Genomic DNA, 17,449 nt, shown 5'->3' on the forward strand with positions numbered 1-17,449 from the left:
TTAGTAGTGATTTAAGTATTTTGCGGCTAAATACGGAGCGCAATTCGAATCCTCTTCTTTTAATAAATTCATGTATTTAGATTCACATTGTAACTCATATTTAACATGCTAACGATTTATTTTAGATAATGAAACAAAAAATTATAAAAGCAAATTTTTTAGAAACGTTGTTTTTTAATATTCTTATTACTAAATAAGCATAATAATTCATATAAAGATTTGAAAAATTATACTTGATGATGTGTTAATATTATTCTAATATTTTATAATTCACTCACTGTATTTATAATTTTATAAATTAATTTATTTGGCAATGATAAAATAAATTCTTTTAACCGACCCCGTATCAACCTAAAGATCTCACTGACCATAGCCATCAGAGATACATCATTATAGACCATTACGTATTGGTAATAATTATTATGCTACTTAGAATTATCAAATTATTATCAATAATAATTTGATTGTGGCATATAATAAATTATGTCAAGGAAAAAAAATGGATTTCAATGAATTTTTCTTTAGATTTCTGCATTTCTAACAGCGTGTTCCGAAACGCTTGTTACATAGCTGTAATATAATTGCAGAGTCTAAAAGAAGTGAAAAATATTTCTTTATTCTGTAGCATTTGAAAGTGCACTTCCACTTCAATTCCTTTCGACCATACCTAATAAGTTTAAAGTGTTACTCTAATTTGGATTTAAAAAAAAGATTCCTGGAATTAAAAAAAAGAGCGAAATAATCCGAAAACTTCTCTTTCCCGAGGCGCTGAACCTTGCACTTGACGTTTTCAAGAGTCAGTCGAGGTCAATTGAACTTGGAACAGCCCTTCTCTCCTCAGATCTTGCGTATTCTTGATTATTCTCTCCCAGATAGTGGACCACCTACGCTCTATTTCGTGACGGATAAAAAAATATCAAACAGATCTTGATCATCATTCTTTTCTTGATTTTTTTCAATTGCTTTTTGATTCATTTTTCGGCGAGATGCTTTGAGATACTGCTAAACACTTCCTTCACGCATTTCAATAGTCACGAACTTTATCCAATGATACTTTGAAAGCTTAATTCAGGGAAATACAGATTAGATTGAAGTTTATTTCAATATCACGTGAAATATTCTTAGCAAAGGAGGATGAAGAATCTGAACTTAGATGCTAAAGAGAGATAGAGAAGAATATTTATATATGAGCAGAATCGAGTGCCGTAATTTTAGGCAGAGCTGAAAAAAGTTCAAGTTCGGCTGTATTTCATTCTCAGCTTTTGACTAAGTGCTAGGTATTTTGATCGTGGTCAGTGACGGATTTACGATTAGGTAACTGCCTAGAACAGCTGGGATGAGAGAGGATAGCAAATATTACCACAGCTATCAAATAAATTTGTAATATTCAATTATATTAATTATAAAATATTTGGATAAAATTAACACATTGTAAAGTAAAAGAAATATTAAGATAAAACGAAAACCCTTTATGAAATATATTTGTCCAGATTCCTATCAGTTTCATTGCATTATTTAATTTTTACAGTATTTATAAGCATCAAGCATCTGAATGCGATATAATCATGAATTTTAATAAATTAATTAATAAAAGCATATGCATTTTCCTGAAGTTACTAAAATAAATAAATCACCTAAAATGTATCGTTAGCATTTTAATTAAGTAAAAAAAATGTATTAAAGTTTGTATCTAATTTGATTAGTTAATTGACCTTAAAATTTCTCGATCCGTTACTGATCGAGGCAGAGCAAAATGTCATACTTCAAGTTTAGATTGACTGAGTGTTGAGATGAAATATTTAAATTTAGATCATTCTTTCTGATTTAATGAATAAACAGTTTCCTTATATCAATTAAGATTTCATTAAAATTTCTATCTCTTATTGATCTAAATAAATGTTTAAGAATTTTCAAGTACAAATCGTTCTTACTTTTATGTCCTTGAACACTTTTCAATTATATAATATCCGTACTTTAGGCTATTTAAAATTTACATTACGTTGTAGGAAAATTGTCGGATTTGCATCATGATTTAAAAATTATAAGAGTTCAAAAGAGGCTGAAAAATTACTTTCCTTTGAGCCTTTTTTTTCTTCTTCTTATGATATATATGCGGAAGCAATAAAATAAACAGCTCAGAATGCCTTAGAATATCTCTTATATTCACAAGAGCTTTAGAATGTTGAGAACAAATGTATATATTTCGATCAATGTGATTAATCTGTTATTATCTCTATCACTACTAATCATAAAACTGAATCTGTGGCGCTCGACACAACAGACCATTTGATCAACCGCTACCAAATTTGGCATCGATTTATTTTGAAGGGTAGAAATTTACAAATAGGAACAATTTTTTAAAATTTTATTTAGAAATTAATTAATTAAAAATTAAGCAAAATTTTGGCACTCTGTGCGATAATTTTCGAAAATATTATTGCACAAAAATAAATTTTACCCCATTACCAAAATTTTAAAAAAATTGTTTTTTTGATGATGCTAATTTAATAGTTGTGATAAGTGTTCCTGCATTTTAGCAATTTATTATAAATGTTTTTTCTCTACTTTCCAATAATAGAGTACATTGTTGCTCTGAAATTCAAACCATTTTCATTGTTTCAACAAATATTTAATATCACAATTTTCTTTCAGGAATGTTGAAAGTTAAAGGAAAATTATTCTTTTCAATATGATTGTAATTTACACGACGGATAAAAAAAGTGAAATTATAATACTGCGAAAGCTAGAGCGCAGATAACATTTTCATTTTTAATAGCATTATGATAATACGGGGTTGGTTTTCATTAGAGACGTTATAAACAGAATATATGCTAAACATTTAAAATAACTGCTTTAATACCTTACATTTTGATTTAATTATGAGCATGAAGTTATATCTAAACGATTTAGCAGAAATGAAACAGATATAACCAATATTTCCTACGAAGGCAGCTGGTCGCTAAAGGTGACTAGGTAATAATAACCGGTAAAGGTGATTAAAGGTTTTATCGTACTGATCGTTTATTATTATTACTAGTCGTGGTTATTATTAATAATAACCGATTAATTATTTTGAAAATAATATATATGTGAAGATTAATTAAATAAGAAAAGCTAAATTCTGTATTTCTAATGGAAAGAGCGAAATTGAGATAATCTGTAAAAGAGTCTTGTTTTACATTTTGTATATATTATAATTATAAACATAAATAGTATTTACAATTTCAAATTATAAAATTTGCGGAAAACGGAGTTTAGCATCCAAAATTGCACGCATTTTAAAACTCAAAGCAAAGGAAAATTATGAACAAAATATTAAATTCAAAATAAAAAAAACTCGATAGATAAATATAATTCTCTCTTGAAAAAATAAATTTTATGTATTATTATAATAGCAATAAATTATGTAAAATCTATTCACCTGTGGCAACTGAATAGACGATTCCAAAGTAAGCTCTATTTCGTCATCAGTCATATTTATGCTACTTAACAACTCCCTTGTTTGGTTTGTGTCTTTCAGGAGATCTGTCACCGGGAATCCTTCATCTAAAATCAGAATAAAATACCAAATTGTAATGATAAACGTATCAGAAGGCTTAATATAAAATAAAAATTAAACTGAAAAGATATTTAGCACGTTCACAATATAGTAGTATAGTTATGAATTAAGGAATTAAGCATTTGAATAAAATTAACGTAAGGAGCTTCTCAATCGTGGTATATATATATATATATATATATATTACGTTTCATCTTCTTAGCAGGATTTTATAGAAAATAGTTTTATAATTTTTTTTGACACTCAGGTATTTCTTTGACGTATATGTGCTAGCGTTAGATTCCCCTATAGAAGGAAAACCGCACCGTTTCAAATTAAAAGTCAAATAAGAAAATATATCAATTGGTGATAAAATATTTGATAAGGAAGAATACGAGAACAAACACGACAATCTTGAAATCCATCCAACGAATTGGCTGACCTTCAGATTTCAAAGAAAACGACCAAGAATGGATAATATTAAAATATTCACTGATGGATCTTAAAGATGATAAAAAGGCAGTTTGTATACTTCCACGGTTTAATAGATTAAAAAAAAGCAGGTTCATATTTCTAATCATGAAATAAACTGCCATTTTTATTGCCTCAGACTCTATGTCAGACTTTATTCTCAGACTCTATGTCAGCCTTACAATCAATACAATCCGCGAACACCACCAACAAAGAAATTTGTAAAATTAAAGAAAACTTAAAAAAGGCTAAAGAAAGGAAAATGAATTAGATTAAATTGGATTAAGGATCACTTCGGAATATGCGGAAGCGAGAGAACAGATGTGCAAAAAAAGACTGCACAGAAGGACCAAATAGATATTGTAGTCCCAAAAGCATTCCAAATGTTAAAGAAGGAAATTAGAAGAGAGATGACTATGCAGTAGCAGGATAGATGGATAACGTCATGCAAAGGACGCATAACATATAAATTCATACTGGAACCAAAAATTATAAAAAAAAGGATATTTCCCCGATGCTGGATCAAATTATATCAAGGGATGGAAAATTTATTGAATACTTCTATAGATTCGGAAGGTTGCAAGACAATGCATGTATATGTAGGAAAATAGGCTCGATTCAGCACTGCATAACAGAACGTGTCGAACTCAATGAAATTAAAGGAAGATTCATTATGGGTAATTTTAACAAAATATTACAAAATCCTGAACATTTAAAAACATTTAAAGAAATGATGGAAAAGATTTCTAACCCTTTACCACCAATTTGACGATTCTTTGAATTTCTGTAGGCCGTTTTCCTCTTATGTAAATGTTGGATAGTTAATGAGCATAACAACCAGAGACGATAATCTCTGTTTATGCTGCTTAGTTCTGTGGTAACAGGATGACTGGCTGTAATTAGAAAAAAAAGGAGGAATTCTTTCCGGCAGATCTTCCACGGAACGATTGCCGCACAGATGAGTCGGTTTTTTTAAAACGAAATGTTTCAGATGACCTTACTAGGCTAATTTTTTCAAAATATTAGTCTCATATGTTAGTATATTTCTTTTCGATTTCATACCGAGACCTATCAAGTATCTATGATTCGTTGAATTTCCGAAAATATAAACAGAAAACATTTGTTAGTATATTTAAAGAGAAACACGTACTTATTTTGAAGTAGTTTAATAATTTATCCAATCTTTTGGATGTTCTGAGAGATATTGGGGCAAGAGTATGCATCAATAATCTAGTGTCCATTTAATATTAGACTAATCTAGTGTCCATTAAGCAATCTAGACAATATTTTATTTTGATTGAAAATATGATAGCATTTAACATATAGTTAAAAGTGATTTCCTTCCTATGAAAAGGGTACTTTTTAAGTATTATTTTGTACAATTTTACGAAATTTATTTATGCTTAGCGAACGAAAATACTCAGGTTAATATTGAGAAACGGTATTTGTCAAATTCCATCTAATGGGAGCACTTATTTCCACAAGTATCCCTCCGAAACAAGAGAGGGAGGGGGGATTATAGTGAAATATCATATGGATAAAGATATAGTTCTGTCTTGCCATTAACTCTATTTAATTTAACGTTTTGAATTTAAAAGAATCAGAAATATCTGTGGCATGTTAATAGGTTCATATCTCAAACAACTTGAGCGTTCCCTTCTTATATACTTCCTGATTGTAACGTGTTTTATGTTTAGCTTCATTGCATAATAAAGGTATATGAGGATCTTCCTGTAAGTACATTTCCTACATTGTCAAAAGATGGCTCTGTAGAAGGTCTATTATTAGAAGAAGTATGTGTTTCAGAGCAGAGTTTATTTTCCTTGACAAATCTGGTCAAAATTTAATAATGGATGTAAACAATACACACAGAAATTCCTACATTCGCCTTATGGCCTTTTTCAGATTTCGTATTTTCTATACGCGATATCAATGAACTTGATCATGTTTTAGCCCAAAAGTTGAAATACGTTAATAATTGTTCTGATAAAATCATACATCAGTTTTTATTTATCTAGATAGTTACATTTTTTAATCATCATGCTCATATGCATATAACAGGGAACAAATTATTCACAACCGTACATTAACCATAAAGTAAGCCGAGAGTAACAATTTTGGTGTAAAAAATCCCATCAAATTTGTAAATCTGTAACATTCTTCAGTTACAAATTTACAAATTTGATGGGTTTGCACTTGGATCGGTATGCACTTGGATCGATAAACAACCATTTATTTGACGGACTTCCAAAATTTGATAAATTACATTTCTGACACATACGGCATCAAAAATTGCAAATTTTTATCTTCATTCTTTCATTTTTTTCGGTCATTGTATTTTTGAATTATACAATGAATTTCGTAATTCCAAAAACGTTTTTTTTTTCAGATGCAGACAAGTTACACGCATGCGACATGTAGATATATTATAATTATTATTAAATTCAGTTAAGGTGCTTTAGCTTTGTAGGCTTTGTACATGGAAAAGGTAAAGGAATCAAAATATATTTACTACTTACCTAAGAGAACGGATAAGTCAGGTCCGGATAGTGCATCCACAGCAACTCTCATGAGACGCATGCCTTTTGGAAGAGCAGTAACAAGCTCTGTTATACTGTGATCCATGATCAAAGGCATCGTATTAGCGACTAGCTCCCGCACACTGGGATGAAAATATAGAAATCGGGTAAGAAAATATGAAAGTTATATCAGAATAATTGAAATTATAAAATGTTAATAAATAAGAAGTATACATTTTGCAAGACGATTCAAAGTTAACACAATCCTTTCACACTTCCTCAAATGAATTCACACTTCCTCAAACTGAAAAGACTAATATAAACTCTGTTCGTTAAATTTCATAAATGCATATGAAACTCAAATTTACTTTCTTTTTTTCGATGTTGTTAAATGATTTATTAGCAATCAAAAAGCTTTTATAAATAAATTGTTTATTCTGGGCAGATTTACTTTCTTAAAAAAAATAGTAAGGATAATAAAAATAAATGAATAGATTTAACTTCTAGTTTCGAAGCTATAAAAGGACCAAAGGATGGCCGTCTAGTTTTGATCCATTTTCAGATAATTAGGATGGTGCCTGAAGAGTTCTCTTCGCTTCACACTTGAAATCTACGTCAGAGGAGAAAAATTCACATTCGATGTATTTACTATATAGACCATTATAGATGATTTTATGTAATCAGACTTCGAAATTCCTATCAAAAAGCAAAGACTTTGATAGAAAGCAAACATGGTCGGTACACACATACTTAGAATAGCTATTACAGAAGTAATTAATGTCACAAATCGCCATTTTATAACTATTGTGGATAAGCACTTTAATTATCTTCGAAATTAATGAATGAATTAATACGCATTACGAATCAATTAAAGTCATAACTAGATATAATTCTAGTGAGCATATGATTCGGGCAAAGATGGAGCATTGAATTCACTCCACACTTACCAGATCTCACTTCCGATTATTTTTTATACGTGGAAGCCTGATCATATTACACTGAAGAGCAAGAAAAACTGGTATAGCAGGTCGTTTGCAAATAATGGAGGTGTTCAACCAATCAGCGTAACTTTGTACAGTTGACAGTGCGTATATAAGACACTAGGTGACTGAGGGGCTATTACGTTGATTCTTGATGTTACAATGGCAGGTTATCAAGATTTAAGTGATTTTCAATGGGGACTAATCTTTGACGCACGAGAGATGGGCACAGCATTTTCGAAGTAGCGATGAAATTTGGATTTTCGCGCACGACCATTTCAAGGGAATCAGATCCGTGAATATCAGATTTTCGGTAAAACTTCAAATCTCCGACAGCGGAAAGACCGGAAAAAAGATCTTGATAGAACAGGATTATCGACGGCTGAAAAGAATCGTTACACGAGATAGACTTTCAACTCTCCCTCAAATTGCTGTGGATTTGAATACAGGCCATCAACAAGTGTCAGCGTGCCCTAATTGATATGAGCTTTCTCTGCCGTAGACCATCTCGTGTACCATTGTTGACTCAGCTGCACAAAGCTCTGCGCCTTGCCTCAGCTCGCCAAGACCGTCGTTGGACTCTTAATGACTGGAAAAATGTTGTCTGGTCTGACGAGTCCCGTTTCCAATTGTATCGGGCGTGTACGGGTGTAGAAAAAACCCCATGAATCTATAGATCCCCATGCCTACAAGGAACTGTTCAAGCTGGTGTAGGCTCTGTGACGGTATGGGGCGTGTGAAATTGGCATGAAATGGGACCTTTGATACGTCTAGATTCGACCACCATGACAGATCTGAGGTGCGTTAACATCCATTCTGACCACCCACATCCATTCATGCCCTGTGTGCTTTCCGAGGGATGTGCGCCAGCCCACAGGTCTACAGTGGCTACCGAGTGGCTTGAGGAGCACTCTTTTGAAATTCGTTCCCTCTCTTGGCTACATAATTCTACTGACATGAACATTATCGAACATATTTGGGATGTTTCGCAACGTGCTGTCCTTAGGAGATCTCCACTACCTCGCACTTCCATGGCTTTGTCGACTGCCCTGCAGGAATCATATGTGAACTGTTTACAGAATACCTTCACAAGTTAGTTGAATCCGTACCACACCGTGTTGCGGCACTTCTGTGTGCTGATGGGGGCTGTACACGATATAAGATTGATGTACCAGTTTTTCTGGCACTTCAGTGTATATGTAACCCAAAACCAACTGTTACCAACAAATTCAACCTATAACTTCAGGACCCATTGAAAGAGATTCTGCCTACACCATCTAACATGCATAGTGATTTGCAATTCCTCTAGTAAGTGACAGCATCATTTGAATTTTAATGGCACAATTGTTCGATCACATCCGGCAAATAATAAATTTTACATTTGCATTCTTCCCCTAGTGTACTGCGGAATTTTAAAGAAGGAGATCACACTCAAGTGATAACCTCATCATCTGATTGCGGCTGAAAATTTTGTTAAGTCCGTACCATTATGTTGCTTATAAATGAGATATTAATATAATTAAATTAAATGATACATTTGTAATAATAAATTTGAATTATGAAACTTTAAATTATACATTCATTTCTTCAAAGAATAATATTTATTCTCCACATATTTTTTGGCGACCCACTCTGTACTGTCAAAATGAAGGATGGATTTTTATGGTACTAACCTCGATCCATTGTATGAAGGAATATCTTCGTATTCAGTCTGATTTTGGCAATCGTCAATGTTGCAAATCATGGATTGAACAAATGGCACCACTCCAGCGGACGGCAAAGCCCAAGCTTTGTAGTAACCTGAATTAAATATAAATAATTCTTAGATATGGTGATGGTCAAAACCAATTTAAATTTACAAAAATAAAGTAATGTTGAATTTGATAATCCGTGATTTGATACTACATGAACATGATTCTTAGGAAATGCAAATTACATTTTACTGCAATTACTTTTCCAATAAAGAAATGCTTAAAATGATAAAAGTAATTTAGTTATATTGTCTGTTATTTAAAAACATAAATATTTATTTATTTTATTACACTTTTGGAAATACGATAATAGAAATCAATGCACTTGACGTGACAAATAAAATTGCGTAAAACGAACTGGATATGTTATGTGGAATAAGACGTAATTCTGTTTTTTTCATCCAATACTCAAAATAGATTATGTAAATTGAATTTCATTTTGATATAAATAAATAAATAAACACACTGCAGCGGATCTAAGTTTTGAAAAATTCTTGCTTCATTATGAAATTTAAGACAAAATGTTAATTAGGAACTTTTTGGTGTTTTTGCAGCAAATTACACTGAATAGAGTTTCGTGGAAATGAATTATTTCTCTCAAAAAGGATAGATTTTCACTGCGAATTTTCCTTTAATGCAATTAAGGAAAATTTTTAAATATACCACAATTTTATGATATTAAAATACTATCACTTTACAAGTAAATTTACTTATTTCAATTTTACAAATTTTAGAACAGAAAAAATAACCAAATTTTCGGTTACCATAGCAAATATTTTGTTTCCTTTTTCGCATTTAGTACGAGAATGTGGTCTTATATTCAGCAAGGATACGAAAAATTTCGATAATAATCCTGATAGATTATGAAAAATTCAGCTGTTTCGCTCTCTTCTGAAATTTGCAAAATTAAAATGGATAATGTTTCTTATTTATAAAAATACTTTAAATAAAATACATAAAAATAATAATAAATAAAAAAATTAATAATATAAATAGATAACAAAATCTCTCATATATTAAAATACTCAGTTGAAATACATATGAGCATTTCACACCAAGGACAGACGTATGTGCATTTTTAGTAATAATGTCAAAGTGTTTGTTGCCTGACCTTTAACAAATTAACCTTAACTGAAGATTAATCAAGAAGAATATTCCAAAATTGCCGACCTAAAGATTTATTAATTTTTATTTGGTTCAAGTATAAACTTCTAATGTAACATTTGAACCAATTATAAAAAAAAAAAAAAAAAAAAAAAAAAAAAAACTATTTTCAAATGTTTTAAGCTTGAATAACATATGGGTTGAATGTCAATGTAATAACTATAATTATTTTGAAATAGCTAGATTGTAACCTATTAAAATAGCTTAATTATCATATCTTATTAAAATGTTGTTAAATAAAGCATATTAATGGTTCCATATTTCGCAATGAAATAGCTTGCATAATATGCTAGTACAAGTCATAGTATTTATAAATGAATAAAATACAATTTAAATCACTGAAGAAAATCGCACTTTTCTAGATGAGCTATCATCTACAAGATTGAAGATAATTTTATAGTTATAAACTGAAAATTTATAAAATACAAAAAAAAGAACATTTGAGACTGAAATTTTGTATATTAAATAGAACATTGTTAATACTCATACGATTTTTAAGAATTTAAAGATTATTAAAAGGTCATCATGAAACCTCTTTCAATTTGAAATTTTCAATTAGAAAATAAATTTTCTAATGCCAAAAAATTAGTAATAAATCTTAATAAAACAAACAAAAAACAACAACAGAATATAAGTAGAGAAATAATACTGGCGATTAGATTCTGGCATATGACTAGGATGCCATTGAATTCCATTAGTTTTTCCAAATTGTAAGAGTCCTTTATTATTTTCATTTCTATCAGAGATGTGAAATGTTAATGAACTACCGAAGCAAAAATAGAAAAATTTCACTTACATGTGGGTTGAGCAACAGGAGGTATAGCATTTCTGGCAGCCATCACAACCAAGAATATCACAACGGGCCATAATAATTCGAGCGCCAAGATTACCTGGAAGAAGAAGAATTATAAATACGATCACCAGAGAGACAATTATATTTATAAAATAAAACAAAACCACACTATCTGTTTGTTACAGACTCCTCACCGAAATACTGAATAATAGAGACATGAACTTTGTTCGAGTCATTCTGGAATTCATATCTATGTCAACTATATTATTTTTCAGCTTTAAAAACAATTGGTTTTTAAAAACTTAATTAAGTATGAGAGAATATTTTTAAGTTAACTAAAGGGCAACACAAACTGGCGTATTTTCAATTAAGTAGAGCCAATTATAATGGAGTATAATGAAACAAATATTTGGACTTCCGGTAATATCATCTAAAAGAGAATAAAAATATTGAAATATACATTAATAAAAAAAAAAAAACACTGGGATGTTTTTATTTTGTCTCTACCTTAAAATATTTAATCTGTTTAGTTTTATAAAGGGTTTTCTGAAAGGGGGGGGGGGTTCTGGCTGCGTAGGAAGTAACGCCTTTTACTAATATTATAAAATTCATTCAGAATTAATTCTGTAGGGAAAAAATTATTGATGTAGAAAATTTCAAATGCTCAATTTTCTTAAATTAATTTAGCAGAATAATTTCACATCATTGACATAAAAAACTAAAAATACCGGTCGTTTGAATGTCGAAATTTTTTAATAATAAAGTAAGATTCAGATTCAATACTAACTATACACATAAAAGGAAAATAACATACTCCACGAAATAAGATTTTGAGTAGCTAGGAATTTATTTAAATACATTAATTAAAAGTAGAAAGAAAAATCAATTTCAACAGACAGACTGTTTTGTGTGTTTTGTAAATTCATGATGTGAGTATAAAAATTGTAGCAGGCAAAATTGTGGGGTAGGTATATTAGGTATATATATAGGAAAAATTGTGAATAACCCAAAAGTGAACAAATATTTTGTTGTTGTTATCATGGATATTTCTGATAGACATAATTCAAATGAAAACATCAATCTGATTTAAAATCAATTTATATTACCTCTTATCCCAAAATCATTTTTTAAAAATTAGGGTAAAGTTCAAAAATGTTACGAAATTGATTATAAGTTACAAAAAATTAATAGTTATATCATGTTAGAATTTTACAAGGAATATTTTTTATATAATGTTTTGGTATTCAATTAAAATACTTTGGGTAAGAGAAAATTTTCAATTTTATGAATAATAAATGGATTCATACATTTAAAATGAGCGCTATCTTTCTTTGATATGTCGTTAATGTGTAAGAACGGAACAATAACAGTCGTCACGATATCAATCAATTTTTAATTAAAATATTTTACAGCAAATTAATTAATTAATGTAATAATATCATAGTAATTTTTAAGTTAAACAAAGGTCTTTATATCTTTGCCCTCAAATGCGTTCAGCAACCTAAGAGTGGCCTTGCTAAAAATATTAACATATATTAGCAAGAATATGTTTGTTTCCCATTTGGAGATAAGTAGATTATTAAACAAATTCCAATCAAATTGCTCGAAGAAAACAAAAAGAAAAACACCATTAAAATCACCATGAATGCATTTTATAAGTAGCATCCATTGTCTGAAAACAAAAACAAATGCTATTTGCTTTTCCGTTTCAGAAAATGCAAGCTACCCATGTCAATACAACTTTCAGATGTTTTTATAGACTTAAGAAAACTTTCCTTCCATTGTTTCGGTGAAACTAACCGTTCCGCGATGAAACTCTTCAGAACTTTCTTGAAGATTCATGTTTCAAAGGTTATCTACCTTTTTTTATTTCTGCTTTATACAGAAAGTAATCAATATGCATTTCCTTTCTATACATCCGTGCGTATCTTGGACAGATGAAATCACGTGACATTTCGTGATTCTTGATAGCATTTTGGAGGATAAGCGATGCCTCCACATTTAAAACACATTTATCCATCGAACTATTTTATTTTGTGTATCATTTAATTATATATAATCTTTCTGTAATACTTCATTGTATTCAAATTTAGTTTAGAAAAAAATACTATAATTACAAAAAATATATATATAATTATTTTAACAGTTTCGTTAACTGTTAACCATAAATGATTTAGTTTTCACGCCGACATTGTCTGAGAAAAATATGTAGAATCTAACTTCACGTAGATTGCTACGAACAAATTTAGTTCTAGAATATATTGCTCCTTTTGAAGCAGAATAAAGAAAATTATATCATATCAAAATATAAGAAAGTGCTATCTGCCTTCAGCGACCAAGTGAATTAAGGGACGGCATAGCTAAAGATCTTGAATTAAGGATTTAAATGGGAAGGTGCGGTTAAAGAATTATTTCCTCTAGTTGTGTAATTAAATAGCATCACTGAAAAACTTGTAACATTAGCAACATTAGAGTCCACTGAAAGTCTATTAGAAAGGTAATTTCTCCTTATATGTTGAAGTTAAGTCTGACTTCTACTTCAGACGCTACTTAGGTGCTTTCAAGTTGCTTACATAAACAAAAGATGCCGCACTATCACTTTATCATCAGTCCTTGACTCAGGAATTTGATTAGATAAGCTATTCAAGGCATATGATTCTCTACAACACATTCTGGTGTTGTAGAGAATGTAGAGATGGTATGCATAATTGCGTTTGTCATGCGACTATGATTTGAAGTGAATTGAATCCATTCTGCGCTGAAACGTCATTTTATCTCTTTTACAAGATATATCATCAAATATGAAATACACTAAAATTTTGGAAAGAAGGAAAAAGTATTTTGATCGCTTTTAATATTCAATTGCATTTGAATAACTCTCGGAGACAGCTTTCACACCGGTGGGTTTCATGATCAATACTCAGCCAATAATATCAAATTACGACGAATTTTCAAATTAATTATATGCTAGTCACCTCTGGCAATCAGCTGATCACCTGAAATATTGGCTTACTATAAACTACTAACTACGGCTACTACAAATTAATGCTTGTACCAATTAAAAAGTATATGCACCATGGAATAAAAGCGGGAGTAAAACTGTTACTTTGGAGTTAAAATTCAAAGAATATAATTTTTTAAACATAATTTTACCATTGTCAAAAGCACACGACTGAATACTTGATGGAACATTAAAAAAATTTGAATTTATTCACTATAATAAACATTTTACTGAAAATTGTGTATCAAATCAAATGTAAAATATTAACCAAAATGAAAGAAAGAACCACAAGGAAATAAAACAGAAATCATTAAAAAGATAATCTTTCAAGTTTTAAAACAGTGTCAAAATCCTTTTCAAGAAATAATAATTTAGAAAGATATAGCTGAAAAATTTAACTAAACTAAAACTGAATTAATTTATTTAACTTATAATTTAATAAACTTTTGGATTTTGAAAAGTTGATAGTGACTTCCTCTAATCTTGAAGAGCATGTGTGACAAAGTTCATCAAAATCTGGCAAAACTTGAAGATTTTTATAAAAGAAATTCAAGCAAACGTTCAGTTTATATATATATATATATATATATATATATATATATATATATATAGAGAGAGAGAGAGAGAGAGAGAGAGAGAGAGAGAGAGATGTGCACGGCAAGGTAAACAATCACATGATCAAAATATCTGCTTACATTTATTTTTTTAAATACAGCCAGTCACCTGTTACTACAAAACTAAGCCGTATAAACAGGCCTATATTTAATCATGTTGGCAAATAATTATCTGAAATTTAACCTGGGCCATTTTATTTTTACCATGATAATCTTTGTATCTGGATACTATAGCTTAATTACGTGATGCAAAAATTATACAAATGTTGAATTTAAAGTTTCTGAATTTGGAGCGCAATTATTTCTTAAGTACTATTCTGTTCACTGAAAAAATAATTAAAGATTTTTATAATCATCTTCAATTAAAATTAATTGAAATTTTTTTAAATATCTTCAAAAAAGTATTATTCAAAAATCAATTCTTATATCAATTTAAAATTAAAAGAAAAAGTTTTCAGATGATTCAAATGTTATTTTTGTAGAATGGTTTTCTTTAATATTAATACATTTTAAAAAACGTTTCTACTTTTTTCCTTATGTTAATCATTACATTCATGCACATGTATGTTGCGATAATGTTAAATACATTTTATGTTATCAGTGTCTAATATTTAAGAACTAATGTTTGAAATGAAATAAATATAGTGGAATTAAATCTAAAACGTTATCGTGCTACAATGTTTCGGAATAGAGGTGAGATTCCCCTTTATTTTTTTATGAACATAATTTTAGTTTCTATTTAAAATTTTATCCATTACCAAACATTGTTTTAATTAAGAAATTAGCACACTATATTACTTTTTTTTGGAATATCAAAGTAACCTCGAAAGTATAAAAAGAAAACGCGTTTTTTGCGCCAAGGTCAGATTGTTGTATTTTGTTTAAACCTATTCAGTTAACGAAGCGCAAAATTCAGTCTATTGAGGTAAAAGAGTTAAGGTTCATTAAATGGAAACACAAAAATAATAAAATAAAAATTTGGGTCTCAAAAATTGAGAGATTCTTTTTGTTTCTCTACTATTCTAGAATTTTTGCAAAAAGAAGGGGTTTTTATGAAAATTCAGATCGTCTTCATGCACTAATTCTCTTAAATACTAGAGTATTCAAAGATTGATTCGAATCTGAATAAAAATATTTTGATTTTAAAGGGAAAATAGTGGAAGAACAGAGTAATGAAGATTATCATACTGAATCCAGTGTTTATGAAATCTGTATAATTAATAATCTATATTAATCTACAAAATTGCCAAATTATTTATTTATTTATTTATTCTCTAAAACAATTCAAATTATTGAACAGATTTAAAAAAAAAACATTTTCACAAATGTTTTGAAACACAGGAGAGAGATTTTAATGAATGTTTTGTGACGACACATTAAATAATTTAGTTTTTATTAACTAAAAATCACATTTCCATTATGAACACACAGTTCAAAACTAAACGATGGTGAAATAAAAGTAGAATTTCGAGTAATTTTTACTCGAAAGGAAATAAAAAGAAATAAAAACTATTGAATATATCTTTTGTCATGCCAAAATGAATGTCAAATGAACTATTGAATATGTCTTTTTGAATATGTCAAATTTTGCTATGAAGCGTCCATATGATCAAAACCAAAATCAAAATTAGTTTCCACGTTTTAGAAATTCAATATGGATGGGAAAACTGCATTTAAAATACGAAAAGAAAGAAATACCAGTTGTTGATTAATTCATTAGCTTCGGTTGGCAAAACATCTAACACTGAAGCTGTAGTTCCAAGGAGTGTCCTTCCCGCAGATACATTTCATTTTCTTTTCATCAAAGAGAAAATATCTTATGCATCTAAATCCAAACTACTGAACAGATTTCCTTAAAATTTTGATCACAAATAATATGAAATAAAAAGGAAATTTTAATAAAATACAAGAAAGATTTCCAAGATTAAATGTTTCATTTTCACTAGTAAAGAGCAAGAATATCTTTTTATCTTGAGAAATATCGTGTATATCAGCTAATGTATAATACAATTGAATGTTCTGGAACTAACGTCTGATTAAATATTCAATCACTGTGTAATGCCGATGTTCCATAAATTATCAATTGCTATTACACTGAATATCAACAAATAAAATGAAAACAATATTCTTCTCAAATATATTAATTATTTTTAGAAAGAATAGAAATAAACTTAGGACTCTCTAAATAGGTTCGATGATGAGTCCATAGATATTCCCATGTTACAAAGTTAAACCGTTACTAACTATAAAAAACATTCAAAAAAATTATGAGCTGAAATTTTTTTTAAATTATGTTTAATTACTGAAAACAATGATAGACTAAAAAATATTCATTGTTTTCAATAATTGTTGGATGCATACATGACCAGGATTGGGTTTGTAAAATCATTTGTTTACGCCATTTCTTTTGTGGCATATTTTTTTATTTAATATAAAAGTGCTTTTAAGGTCTATTTTTAAGTAAATGTGCCTTAATAAAAAGAGTTAACGCGTTTAAAAGAATTTCTATTCTAAAAATACATTTGAGCTGTAAAAAGTATGCAAGTTTACAATAGCCAGGTTAGTATCAATACTCAATTTTTTTGTTTAAAATATTAATAAAATTCGAATTTCTTAAT

General features: G+C 29.3%; 1 protein-coding gene across 2 annotated transcripts in view; it reads right to left on the reverse strand.

Annotated features, from left to right (window-relative positions):
- The window catches only part of LOC129971430 (phospholipid-transporting ATPase ABCA1-like), a 169,166-nt gene that overhangs the window by 109,238 nt on the left and 42,479 nt on the right, over positions 1–17,449 (reverse strand). For both annotated transcript variants that reach the window (XM_056085187.1, XM_056085186.1), the window contains exons 3-6: positions 11,220–11,313; positions 9,182–9,308; positions 6,529–6,671; positions 3,422–3,546 (exon numbers count right to left, since the gene is read on the reverse strand). In XM_056085187.1, coding sequence (XP_055941162.1) covers positions 3,422–3,546; positions 6,529–6,671; positions 9,182–9,308; positions 11,220–11,313 — 489 coding nt within the window. The remainder of the gene's footprint in view (positions 1–3,421; positions 3,547–6,528; positions 6,672–9,181; positions 9,309–11,219; positions 11,314–17,449) is intronic.

This window comes from Argiope bruennichi, chromosome 6 (assembly GCF_947563725.1).
Source record: "Argiope bruennichi chromosome 6, qqArgBrue1.1, whole genome shotgun sequence".
NCBI classification, from domain to species: domain Eukaryota; kingdom Metazoa; phylum Arthropoda; class Arachnida; order Araneae; family Araneidae; genus Argiope; species Argiope bruennichi.